Source organism: Echinops telfairi, unplaced genomic scaffold, assembly GCF_000313985.2.
Source record: "Echinops telfairi isolate 266 unplaced genomic scaffold, ASM31398v2 ScPeMD7_7424;HRSCAF=8462, whole genome shotgun sequence".
Lineage (NCBI taxonomy): Eukaryota > Metazoa > Chordata > Mammalia > Afrosoricida > Tenrecidae > Echinops > Echinops telfairi.
The window spans coordinates 75,028,545-75,041,918 of NW_022111324.1; the positions used below are offsets into that span (position 1 = coordinate 75,028,545).

The window sequence follows — 13,374 nt, forward strand, 5'->3', positions numbered from 1 at the left end:
CACAGCTGTTGAATCTTGAAGAAACCTGGGCTGTATGACTGCAGTTCAGCCTGGGGGATAGCGGGACAGACGACGCTCCTCCGACCGATAGGGGGCGCTGTGGCAGGTGCCCTCTGGCTCTCGGTTCTCGGAGCCTGCTCCCGGAACCACTAGCTCCGGCTCCGCCCCCAACCTGCCAATATTCTTCCTGCCCATTAGGCGAGGATCCTCGAAGCTGGCCAATAGAGTGAGGCGTTGCTGAGAGTGGGCACAATCATCTCTGGGTGGCTGAGACTGCAGCGCGCGCCGGTGACCCCGGGAGGTAGGGACATAGGTAGGCGGTTGGACGGTGTCGCGGCTCGCCGCCTACGGTCCCGCGACCCTTCCTCCTTCCCTTCTCCACCCCGGCGCCACGATGCCGCAGTTCCAGACCTGGGAGGAGTTCAGCCGCGCCGCCGAGAAGCTATACCTCGCTGACCCGATGAAGGTAAGTCGCGGGTGGAGAAGTGATGGCTACCCACGGGTGGGACGTTTTTCTTCCGCCTGCTCAGCTTCTCGAAGCGTCTCTACCGCTCTGGGTAGTTCTGGGCGTGAGTGGAAACAACCCCGCTGAAGTCTAATTGCGCCTGTTTCCTCTGTCGTCACCTTCGCTCCTGATCCGACGTACCTGGAATTAACAAAAGGAAGGGTCGTTTCAGGGCCGTGTACAGGTCTACCTTCTTGCCTTCCTCCGCCTCCAGTCTCTGAACTTCTCTTTTGGCTTTCGTTGGTTTACGTGTCTCCCAAGGCAGGTCTCCTCCCCGTGCAGCTTCCGCATCCTGTCCCTTGGTTGCCACGGGGCTCTGCCTGTAAGCGCAGTGAGAATGTGTTTTGAACGGCTCAGATATTTTTGAAAGACCCTTGTTTGAAAGCATCTACCATTCCTTAAAAACTGTGGATCTTAATCTTTTGGAAATCCTGAGAATAGACATGCTTCCCCACTCCTCCCACCATCTCCGACACCCCACCCCACCCCCGAAAAGCGCCCATATGTGAATACTTGCAACAATTTTAGGGACTCGTGGATCTCTAAAACCTACCACGGGCCCCACAAAAGTTAAAGTGTGTGCTAGAAGGTGAGCTTATTGTTAAAAAGTGAAGGAGCCCACTTGATGGAAGATTGGCATTCATGCCTCTCGATTTTCCTTCTCTTGAGTGTTTACATATTTTATTGTCATAAAAATCAAGGCATCTCCTTGTTAATGGAAAGTACTGATGATTTTTAGAGTCAGCATTTTTGGAGACTAAAGGTTTAGGGGGGACAGACCGCCTCATCTTTTTCTTGTGGAGTGACGTGTGGGTTTGAACGATCCACTATGTGATAGCCCACTAAAGCACCTATGGAAACTTTGCTGCTTTTTAGGTGCCATTAAGGTGCCTTCTGACTCAGTGACCCTCTGTGCAACACGACCCAATCCTGCACCAGCCTCACAATTGTTCCTATGCTTGAACCCATTGCAACAACTGTGTCAAGCCATCTTCTCTAGGGTCTTCCTCTTTTTCACTACCTCTCCACTATATCAAGCATGACGTCCTCCTCTAGGGACTGACTGGTCTCCTGACATGTCCAAAGTCTCACTGTCCTCCCCTCTCAGGAGCATTTGTGGCTGGACATCTTCCAAGACAGATGTGTGGTCCTTTCAGTATTGTCTGCCAGCACCATCATTCAAATGCATCGATTCTTCTTTGGTCTTCTTTATTCAATGTCCAACTTTGACATGTGTATAAAGCAACTGAAAATACCATGACTTGCGTCAGGTGCACCTTAAGCTTCAAAGTAACCTGCTTGCTTTTCAAACGGTCTTGCAGCAGATTTACCCAGTACAGTGCCTCATTTGATCTTATCTTCTTTTAAGAGCATTGATTGTGGATCCAAGCAACTTCAATCTTTTTCCGTTTATCATGATGGTGCCTTTTGGTATAGTTGTGAGGATTTGGGGTTTTTTTTACATTGTGTTGAAATCCATAATGAAGGCTGCAAGTGGTTCTTTTTTTTTTTAAAGATCATTTTATTGGGGGCTCTTACAGCTCGTATAACAATCCATACATCAATTGTACCAAGCGTATTTTTACATATATTGCATCATTATTTTCTAAACATTTACATTCTGTTTGAGTCCTTAGTATCAGCTCCTCTTTTTACCCTCCCCTTCCACCCTCGTGACTCCTTGATAAATTTTAAATTATTGTTATTTTCATATCCTACACCACCTCTGTCTCCCTTCCCCTGCGGTTTCTAGCTTGAAATCTGGTGCGTTCCCTTATTGGTTTACCCCACTGTGGGGTGTTCAGACTGGACTTACTCCTCGTCGTGTGTCCCCAGTATTGTACTCTGTCACAGTATGCTCCAGCGAGAAGACACCATGTGAGTTAGTTTATTGTGCCAACCTGGCCGATAAACACATGAGGGGCTAATTGAAGGGCGGAGAGGTAGTTCTCGGATCTCTTGCTTTGTGATGGTCAGACCAGGGTGCAGCTGCCTTAGTTAGTTCCCTGCTTCTCCTGGCAAGGCTCACTTCCTACAAGACATCCCTGAGGAGAAGCCAATGGACCTACTCCAATGCAGCCCTGGACGCTGGAGCAGCCGTGTAGAGAGCCCTGCCAGCGCTGAGATGCTTACACGTTCACTGATTCGGCTTTCCTCCTGCAGTCGGCATCATTGCATGTGTGTTGTGAGATGGAGGAGGGCTTTTTGGATTGGTGTTGGACATATGGGTTAATGTTGGACTTGTGGGCTTGGGCAGCACTGGCTTGGGATGTTTTCTTGGTGTGCACTTAACTTTCTATAAAACTCTCTCTTACACATGAGTTTCTGTATCTTTGTTTCTCTAAAGTACCCTGACTAACACACCATGTCTCGAGCTGCTGTTGGCTCTATAGTCCTCTCTGCGCCTTAGCAGCCCTGTTGTAGGGATGTCGTCCTCAGAGCTTGATTTGCCAGTATGGGGTCTAGTCCCTCACTCTCCTTCCTTCTTGGCTTGTTTCGTGTGGGCATGGCAGGCCAGCCCCTCTCCCCAACCTGTAGGTTTAGTGTTGCCCTAGGTAGCACACACTTCTAGGGTGGGGTCAGTTTGGCTCTGATTGGGGCTGGCCCTGTGGACCTCTCTGTTCATGAGTTGTTCTGTGTGGTTATTTGCCCTCAAGGTTTGGTGTGCCGTGGTGGGGTCTGCATGCACACTCCCAATTCTGTGGAGACATAACCAATACTCTCCCCCTGGGTGGGTTAGTGCCCTGCTCCCCCAGTGCTTTTCCCCCCTTTCTTCCGCCCCCTTGCCCCTTTTTTATGTTGCAGTGACATGTACATCCTTGGGTTTGGCCTGTCCCCCACCCGACTGCCTGTACCTCAGCCCGTATAGTGTGAGATAAGTGACTTTTCTTCTATACCTACTGTGCTGATTATACTTACCTCAGTGGACTCATGTTGTTCTTGTCCTTTTGTGATTGGCTAACTTGGCTTAGCATAATTCCCTCCAACTCTTCCCATGAGGTGATGTGCTTTATGCTATCATCAGTGCTTTCTAGTGATGCATAGTACTCCATTGTGTGATATGCCAGAGTTCTCTAATCCACTCATCTATCAATGGAAATTTAGGTTGCTTCCAATTCTTTGCAATTGTGAATTGTGCCACAGTAAACATTGGAGTGCAGACGACTGGTCCTGGTCTGATTCTTACCTCTTCTGGGTATATGCCCAGTAGAGGGATAGCTGGACCATAAGGTGGCTCGATTTCCGTTTGCTTTAAACATTGCCAGATTGCCTTCTCCACACAGGCTGTGTGTATCTACTTGGCCACCAGCAGCGGAGGAGAGCTCCTGTCTTGGCACATCCTCTCTAACGTTTGTTGCTCTCTGATTTTCTGATTTGGGCTGTCACGGGCGTTAGGTGGTATCTCGTGATTGTTTTAATTTGCATTCTCTGATGGCTGATGATCGAGAGCATTTTTTCATATGTTTAGTGGCCCTTCAGGTCTCCTCCCTAGTGAAACATCTGTTCAGGTCTTTTGCCCACTTCCTTAGGGGGTTAACTGTTTTTTTCTTTTTGCAGGTTAGGAGGGTAGTGTAGATTTTAGTAATAAGCCCTTTGTCTGTTGTGTCATTGCTACAAATCCTCTCCCTTTCTGTGGGTTTTCTTGTTACTCTCTTGAAGTATTTCAAAGCACACAGGTGTTTTATCCTTAATATATCCCATTTGTCGATTTCAGGCTCACCTGTGTGTGTACCCTTCCCTATTGCAGTTAGCTTATGTATCCCCTGAGCCAAGGTTCTTAGGTTTGTCCTGCTTCCTTCGTTGATGGTTCTGATATTTTGGGGGTTTATTTCTAGGTCCGTGATCCACCTTGAGTTTGTTCTTGTGCGTGCGGTGAGGTAATGGTCATATTTCATTTTTCTACATTGTTTCCAGCACCACTTGTTAAAGAGGCATCCACTTCCCACTTGATGCTCTTTGGGCCCTTTTCGAAATTAGTTGCTATATGCTGATGGTTTTATTTCTGGGTTTTCTGTTCTTTTCCATTGGTTTGAGTATGTCTATTCTAATACCACGTGAAGACTGCAGTTCTTGATCTGGTTATATAGGCCGCTCTTGTATTCTTTGAATAGGATAACGCAATTTTTATACTCCATTCATTTACTTTCTCTTTAGGACCTTTGGAAGAACAAAGATGAAATTCAGTCCCAACCCTCAAGGAGCCAGGATTATTGGAGGGTGCTGTAAATGCATCGTCTTTGTACCTCTCAGAAAAGAAACAGTACAAGCAGTTAATAAATCTCGGAAAACGACAGCCTAGGATAGACTATGGGAGATTTTTAGTGATCATTAAATAAAATGAATAAAAACCAGAACAAAACTCCCTGTCATCAAGAGTCAGTTCCGACTTACAGCGACCTACTAGGTCCTAGAGTCTAGGACAAGGTAGCACGGCTCCTGTGGGTTTCTGAAACCGTAGCTCTTTAAGGGAGTAGAAAGCCTTACTTATCTTTCTTCCGCAGAGTGTCTTGTAGTTTCAAATTGCTACTCTTGCTTTTAGCAGCCCAACACATAACCACTATGCCATTAGGAGTCCCTTAAATAAAATGATGTCTATTTTAAGGGTATACTGTTTATAACAAGCATCACTTCTAACTGTGCATTGTAGTTTATTGGTATATTGAATAAGTCCAAACGTATTGCTACTAGGGCTCCAGTGCATACATGCAGTTGATTCCAGACAAAGTGTGTTCACTTGTCTTTGTGATCAGTAAATGGCTGCAGACTTCTCTGTTTTAGTCTTGTTGGGGTAGCTTACGTTTTTTTTTAAAGGTGCCTAAGATAGAGACATTTAAACCATAGGTATACAAATGGATTTGGGGCATGTACTTAATTCTAGCCCTGACCTAAGAACAAATAGTTCTTATGACATGACCTTACTCAATATTTGCTTTCATGAAGAGATAACAATATGTAGGTGCTATAGCAAAGTGTGGTGCAGAAACCAGATGGTGCCCAGCTATCAGAAGAATAATGTCTGGGCTTTTAAAGGCTTGTCGTCAAACAAGCAGCCATGTAAGTGAGGCATCATTGAAGTCCACATGGGCAAAGCACACCAGCCTGTGTGATCCAAGGTTGTAAATAATAAAATCCAAATCCGAAGGAGGGAATGATAACAGAGCTTAAATTCTGAACACCAGTTTTCATAAGGCTATGGATGACAGTGGAAGCCCAAAACCCATTTGCAGGGTCCATACATAAATTAAGCCTCGGTGAATCCCCTCAGACCATAAACCAGGGACGGACGTGAGCGCCTTACTCTCTGACAGCATGGTTACATCTACTCTGGCAGGTGTAGTTAGGTGAAAAGGTCATACCTGGTCATTTAATCTCCTTTTTGACTCATTTTAAAGTTGTTTCAGTTTTTAATTTCTGCTTTCTTTTCAATAAGAGGCTGTCTCTCTCTCTCTCTGTGTGTGTATGTGTGTGTGTTTTGTTTGCTTGCTTGCTTCCTGTCTGGATTTCGTATGATTTTCTGCTTATGAAATCCAGGATACGTAAATCTCTAGGGAGAGTAACTGGATTAATAATTACCTAGGGGCATAGCAGGGGAGGTTGTAGGAAAATGGGGAGCTAACAAAATGAGTATGAGAAGAAATGTTCAGAAATTGGTTGTTGTGATTCTACAACTCCAAAGTGATTGAATGATTAAATTATTTGATATGTGAATTATATGCCAATGCAACTTTTTTTTTAAGTGCCATTAAAAAGAAATTTAAGGACCAGGGCAGTATCAGATTTTCACAAAACTCAAGTGAACATCTTCTCAAGTCTTTGAAGCTTTTACAGCAGGTTTATGAAAATGCTACCCCACAGAAAGCAACAGGTTCTTGATGGATCAAGCGTTTTAAGGAAGGTCAAGAAAACCCTAAGATGAATTCAGGGCAGAGGTCAGCTCCGAAGGTTATGGCAGCTGTTTGGGTCATCTTGATAGATTTTCTACAAGGTCGAAGGACAATCATGGGGGCTCCTGGAGGAGTTTTAAGAAAAGGGTCAGCTTAGTTGGTGAGGAAACCGCCAGAAACTTTGTACCAAGGAGTTTCTATCTATCACAGTGCGTGTACTCCTCCTTCCAGGGTAGTACAGACAGCCCTGTACGCATTTCACTGGGAAACTCTGCCCTGTTCATCCTCCAGTCTTGATCTTGCCCCCTCAGATTTCTTTTTTATTCCCCAAGGAAAGTTTGTAAATAGACTTTTTAGATATATTAAGTAAAATGTCTAGTATTGAGAGATTAAACTAAAATTTGAACCCCAAACTCTAAAATTTAAACCTCAAAGCCATGTTATTTCTATCAGTCCATGTTGTCAACAAAGTTTAAGAAGAAAGGACATTTTGTCAGGTTCTTTGAAATCTGCTTTCCAAAATTTCTTCTGTCCCTTTCTCCCCTGTTAACTTTTCTTCACGCTTGCATTGTTCCAACTGACATGGTATTACTGTAGGGCCATAAAATAATCTCTTAAATGGCCTGTTTGACTTTCTAACCCCTCCTTTACACACATACCCAAACAGTCTAAAAAACAAAACTGCAGTTTTCTTCGTCTCCCCTCAGAAACTTGTTCTTTGTTGATTGGTGGGTAAAGTCTTAGAGGCCAGTTGGACTTGCTCTCATTTTTGTGGCTTTGTCTCCCATTACTTTCATGGAACCTCTCTCTGTCCTTGTGAGACTACAGAATCCAGCTCGTCTTTGTTCAGACTGTGGTAGTTGCATAATCTGTCAATTTGAGACTTTTACTAGTGAAGGGGTGGAGTTTAGCCTGTCAATCAGGTCGCAGCTTGATGACCTCATTTGGAGGCACTAAGGAGATAAATAGCTTGTTCAAGGCAGAACACAGGCTCACTTCCTGCGAGACATTACTGACGATGATGGTGGTGACAACAATGAGCCTGATGGAACTACATGGATGCAGCTGGAGGAACCACATGGAAACCCAAGCCAGGCTGAGATGCTTCCACCACCACTGGATCCACAAGACTCTGCACCCACTGGCCTGTGATCTTCCTGAGTTTGGCGTTATTGAGTGTGTTGCGTGAGTCTGAAGAGAAATTTATAGATCGGTATCGAACATAAGGGCTAATATTGGACTTATGGACTTGATCTGGACTGGGCTGGGATGTTTTCTCAATATTCGATTTCTGTTCTATATAAAGCTCTTTATATAAAAAAAAGAAGGTCTTTATTATACACATGAGTGTCCATGAATTTGTTTCTCTTGTCAACCCAGACTAACACACAATGCTTCTGCCTGCTTTCTCCTTTGATCCTGTCCCCTAAGAGGGAAAAGAAAAGAACACACACATTGTTAAAGGCTACAAGAAATCATGTGTTTTCCACCAGCTTGTGTGACCACGAGGTGTCAAAGGGATCGGGGATCAGGCATCAAAGAACAAAAAAAAATACTATCATTGTGAATGAGGGGGAATGCGGATTGAGGTCCCAAAGCCCATCTGTAGGCAAATGGACATCCCCTTACAGAAGGGTCATGGGGAGGAGACAAGCCAGTCGGGGTGCAGTGTATCAATAGTGAAACATTCAACTTTCCTCTAGTTCTTAAATGCTTTTGCTCCCCACCCCCCCCCACTATCATGATCCCAATTCTACCTTACAAATCCGGCTAGACCAGAGGATGTACACTGGTACAGATAGGAACCCGAAACAGGGAATCCAGGACAGATATCCCTTCAGGACCAGTGGTGTGAGTGGCGATACTGGGAGGGTGGAGGGAAGGTGGGGTGGAAAGGGGGAACTGATTACAAGGATCTACATATAACCTCCTCCCTGGGGGATGGACAACAGAAAAGTGGGTGAAGGGAGATGTCAGACAGTGCAAGATATGACAAAATAATTTATAAATTATAAAGGGTTCATGAGGGAGGGGAGAGCGGGGAGGGAGGGGAAAAATGAGCTGATAGCAAGGGCTCAAGTAGAAAGCAAATGTTTTGAAAATGATGAGGGCAACAAATGTACAAATGTACTTGACATACAATGGATGGATGGATGGATTGGGATAAGAGTTGTATGAGTCTCCAATATAATGATTTAAAAATTACATGTTTTCTCCTTTAACATTTTACCTGTAAATGTCTGTATAGGACTACGTTTCATTCATTGTGTCTTGTGTTTGGTCCTTTTAATTGATCGAATTCAAAGCTCCTAAGAAGGCAAGAATCTAGGTTTTTTTCTCACCCTGGCACTTGCCAATGTAAAAAGCAGGACCCACCTTACAAAATAGAGCCCTTGCAATGTTGTAGCCTCTTTAACTGCTGTCATTTCTCCCCTGAAGTCAGAATATTCTGAGTTTCAATTGTACATAGTTATGGAGTGTGGTGCCTTTGTAGGTTTTCTTTTTGTTTGGGGAAAAGCATAGTTGCTTTGGTTTATGTCTGCTTAACTGCTGATGTGTTCTCCTTCCCTCCTCTTCCCTGATAGTGTGACTGACAGACTTCTCATGTTTCATACACTTCCAGAGTTAAGTTGCTTTTACAAAGTTTCCTCCTTGACCAATACTAGTCTTACCAGGTTGCTTACCACTTCAACAAAATATGAGGCGGACCAGGAGCACAATGAGAATGGCTGTGAGCTGTCTTAGCCCTCTTTATTAATTTCCAGAATTGTGCTATATTGTAACCATTATGTCCCTGCTTGGGCTTAGCTTTATAGATGAGCAATTTTTAAAACAGCTAAGTAAGAGTTACTTAGAATGATTAGCAGAAAATTCACTGTGCTGTAATGTACCATACTTGAACCCATTATTAACAGCAGAAAAATTTCTACAGATGTTGTAAATTTTATTGGGCCATTTCTTCTTTTATAGGATTATGGTAGTATCTAAAGGATGTTTTGGCTATCCAACTGAAGAATACTAACAACAAAAAAGTTACATGTAGCATGACAGCATAGATGTTATTCTGATTTTTTGAAAAGTTGTTGATGGAGGCCATCATGATTAAACAGGTGATTTTGTAGAATACCTTAATCAGAATCCACTTCCGAGGGGTTTGCTCCCAGGGAAAGTGCACTGTGACTACAGCACTGTGTCCTTGGGAATGGATCGGGACTCTTTAATTAATCATTTGAGAGTGGATTTTTTGTTTTCTTTCTGAAATGTTTACATATTATCAAGTTGTTGGAAACAAGCTAAATAGAAAAACATAGTAAATATTCACAAAAACATTGATAACACCACTGACATCACATGTGTAACAATGTAAAAAGGTCAAAGGTCTTAAAAGACTTAAGTCCCCCTCCTCAAAAAAAAAATGATAGAAATAAGGATGAACTGAAATGCTATTTCTACTTCATTACGTTAATTACTTAAAGGTGTCCTTTTTAGCCTACCTGAAGCCTGAAGTACTTATGAGAATGTCGTCTGTCGTCATTGTTTCTAAGTATGCACTTTCATTCCAGGCGCGTGTGGTTCTTAAATACAGGCACACTGATGGGAGTCTGTGTGTGAAAGTAACAGACGATGTAGTTGTGAGTATACCTTTTTATTTCATGCTTTCACATTTCTTTAATCATTTATTTGAAATTACTTAGAATGTAGTAGACTGTATATATGCAAATGATCCAATAGGGTGCTTTTTGGTAACATTTCAAAGCCAAGAGCTTGTATTCTGGAAGCTGTTTTAGAGCGTCTCAGAAACCAATGTGACTTGCCGTGGTAATGGAGCGTGTCCAGTTCCGTTTGATTGTGGCCTCCTTCGGGCCTTGAGCAAGAGGAATTGAAAGACCATGGCAGTGTGACGAGGTAGAGGTTTCTTTGTTGGTGTGTGAGAAGTGAATGAGAGATTTTTTTTTTTCCGGCAGAATACAAATACAGTGGACTTTTTTTTTTTTTAATTAAAAAAAAATCATTTTATTAGGGGCTCATATAACTCTTATCACAATCCATACACACATCAGTTGTGTAAAGCGCATTTGTACATTCATTGCCCTCATCATTCTCAAAACATTTTCTCTCCACTTAAATCCCCGGCATTAGGTCCTCATTTTTTTCCCTCCCTCCCTGCTACCCCCTCCCTCATGAGCCCTTGATAGTTTATAAATTGTTATTTTGTCATATCTTGTGAATGATAGATTGTGAACCCAGGCTTTAGGCTTGCTGTATAGGTGTAGCTCTCCTTTGCTCATCGGCTAACTCTTGTCCCTTTCTTTTCGCCAGTTCATTCCTCACCCTTCTGCTACCTGGTCTCTGCGTGCAGGATTGTGTGGAGATTGTTCTTGGTGAAGCCCTTAATTTCCTATCTTGCTTGATCTCCTTGCCACTTTGAAACAGAGAGGACACTGTCATGGGGGTGATTATTCCAGCACTTGTGCCTCCATCTTACTTTGGTTTTCATTTTCTGGTTTTGTTGTTGCATTCCTTGCTACAATTTCTTAGGTGTGCTCTCCCCAGCAGTCTGCTTGTCGGTTGTCTTTTCATAGCCCTTTCTTCTGGAGCATCCCTTCCCTTTCAGGAACTGCCTGTATCCGTCCCCACCAGGAAGCCGGCACGCGTGAACTGGTAACAACAGGCCCACTGACTACCCCACGCGGGAAGCTGCGACTTTCTGCTCCGGTCGCGGTTTACAGACTCAGACACCCACAGACAGTTTTGAATCCCATGTCATGAGGGGGCTTCAAAAAAAAAGGGCTCATGGAAATATGGAATTTAAAGATAGTGGAATTTTACCACGAACTTTTTGAAGCCCCCTCATATTTCCAAATTCGTGCATTTAGCTCCTATTTTTTCTTCTTGGTTCCCAAGCATTCTTATCTTAGAAACTCCTCAACAGTAACCTGTGCAGAATACAGTTCTCCTCCTCCTCTCACACTGGCTCCTTCTGTTTCCTACCTCAGCTGTCCAACTGCAAGCTGTCAGCAACCGGGGACTCACATTGATCCTTCCTGTCCCTCAGTCCTTTGTCTACTACTTCTTCATTTAGAAAACTTGCCTTGTTTCCTGCTCTCTACCCTATATTCTTGGTTAGGGTTTTGGAGTTGTTGATTCAAATTTATTTATCGCTTATTTCCTATCCTATCTTTCCATCCTCCATTTCTCTCCACTTAACATAAGACTGAGATCTCCTCACTTACTTGAACTCTTAGTCTGGCCTCCCAGTAGGGTTTTCCTTCTGCTTCAGCCTTCGTCCTCCCTACACTCCTACCAGAGCGACTTCTCACAATGCTCATTGGACTGTGACTTCCCTTGACTGCTGATTGCCCCTTATGTGTTTGCTGCCAGTCTGTCCACTGACTTAGGGCTCTGCGCTTTTAAGCATTCTGATTCCTCCTTTGAACTGATGACTCCTGTCTCACTCTGTCCTCCGTTGGCAAGACTGCTGTTGATTATCTTTAAAAGCTCAGAAAGATTTCCCCCATCCCGTCCCCCAAAGATTTTTTAAATCCAATTTTATGTATAATATTTTCTTAGTCCCATGACTGATTTTATTTATCTTCTATGGACCTAACATCCTTTTTGTTATGGCTGTAGTGAGAAAGTGTATGTATGTATATATATATATTTTCTGTCACAGTGCCTGTATTAAAATTTGATTAATGGGAATTAGTATAGCTTCTTTCCAAGACTGCTTGTACATTGTAGGGGCAAAACCAAGTGAGTGCTGTAAAATCCAGATAAATCTAAATCACTTGGGCATGATGCGGTTGAAATATATATATGCTGGCTTATAGTTAATATTTTGAAGATTATAGAAAAATGATTTTATAACCCACTGTAAACAACTTTTAAGTGTCGAATGAAGAAATTAACTTAGAGCAGTGGTTCTCAACCTGTGGGTCTCGACCCCTTTGGGAGTCGAACAGCCCTTGCACAGGGCTCGCCTAAGACCATCAGAAAACACATATTTCCGATGGTCGTAGGAATCGAGAAACCGCTGCTCTATCTGTCTCCAGGCGGGTCTGCCCACATGCAGATACACCCACATATGAGAACCCGACAGGAAGACTGTTAACCATGCTACACCATGCTTCAAGACAAAATTTCACTTATTTGTAATTAGAAATAAATATTTCACAACATATAATTACATACTGGTTTGTGATTAATCACTATGCTTTATGTTCAATTTTTATAGCAATAAAATTACATCCTGCATATCAGATATTTACATTACGATTCATAACAGTAGCAAGATTACAGTTATAAATCAGCAACGAAAACAATTTTATGGTAGGGGGACACCACAACATGAGGAACTGTATTCAAGGGTCCTGCCATTAGGAAGGTTGAGAACCACTGGCTTAGAGCAAGGAAGAATTTGGTCAGCTGTTGGGGGCTTCTCACCACCTCGGAGGCTGCAAACAGTGGATTCAAATAGGCCTATCGAGGAGGCGCAGGACTGGACAGTGTTCAGCTCTGTTGGACAAAAGAGGAAGTGTAACCCCATTGAGCCTGCTTTTGAAAGACCACAGCAGTCTGGTCGTGAGTCTTACTGTGAGGGACTGACTCAGTGGTACCTGACAGCAGAAGGCGGTTAGAGACGATGCAGTCTTTCAGAAAACCAAGATGGAACAGGTTCATCTGTTCCATTTAGGTGTTGGTCAGAAGCTAGGTGGTTTTTTTGTGTTCATTTTTTATTTTAAAAATTTGCTATTACAATTATGAAATCCCTCATTTTACAAATAATACAGATCTTAACATTTCTATGCTTTTCCCAATATACTTCTTTTCATCCATAACAAAAGTTTATATATTATTAACTGGTTGTTTTTGAGAAGGTTCTGAACAAATTCGTTTAGTTTTTCATCACATAAAGGCATGTAAAATACTTTATTTAAGGAGTGTAATTGCTAGAGTGTGGAAGCTCCTTAGTGTGACCGCCAC

At 43.1% G+C, this 13,374-nt stretch overlaps 1 protein-coding gene across 1 annotated transcript in view; it reads left to right on the top strand.

Moving 5' to 3' along the window:
* The first annotated feature begins 278 nt into the window (after nt 1-278).
* Nucleotides 279-13,374, top strand: part of SRP9 (signal recognition particle 9) — a 13,842-nt gene continuing 746 nt past the window's right edge. The window contains exons 1-2 of the mRNA XM_004699943.2: nt 279-466; nt 9,954-10,022. Of these exons, the coding sequence (XP_004700000.1) occupies nt 395-466; nt 9,954-10,022 (141 nt within the window). The 5' untranslated portion in view covers nt 279-394. The remainder of the gene's footprint in view (nt 467-9,953; nt 10,023-13,374) is intronic.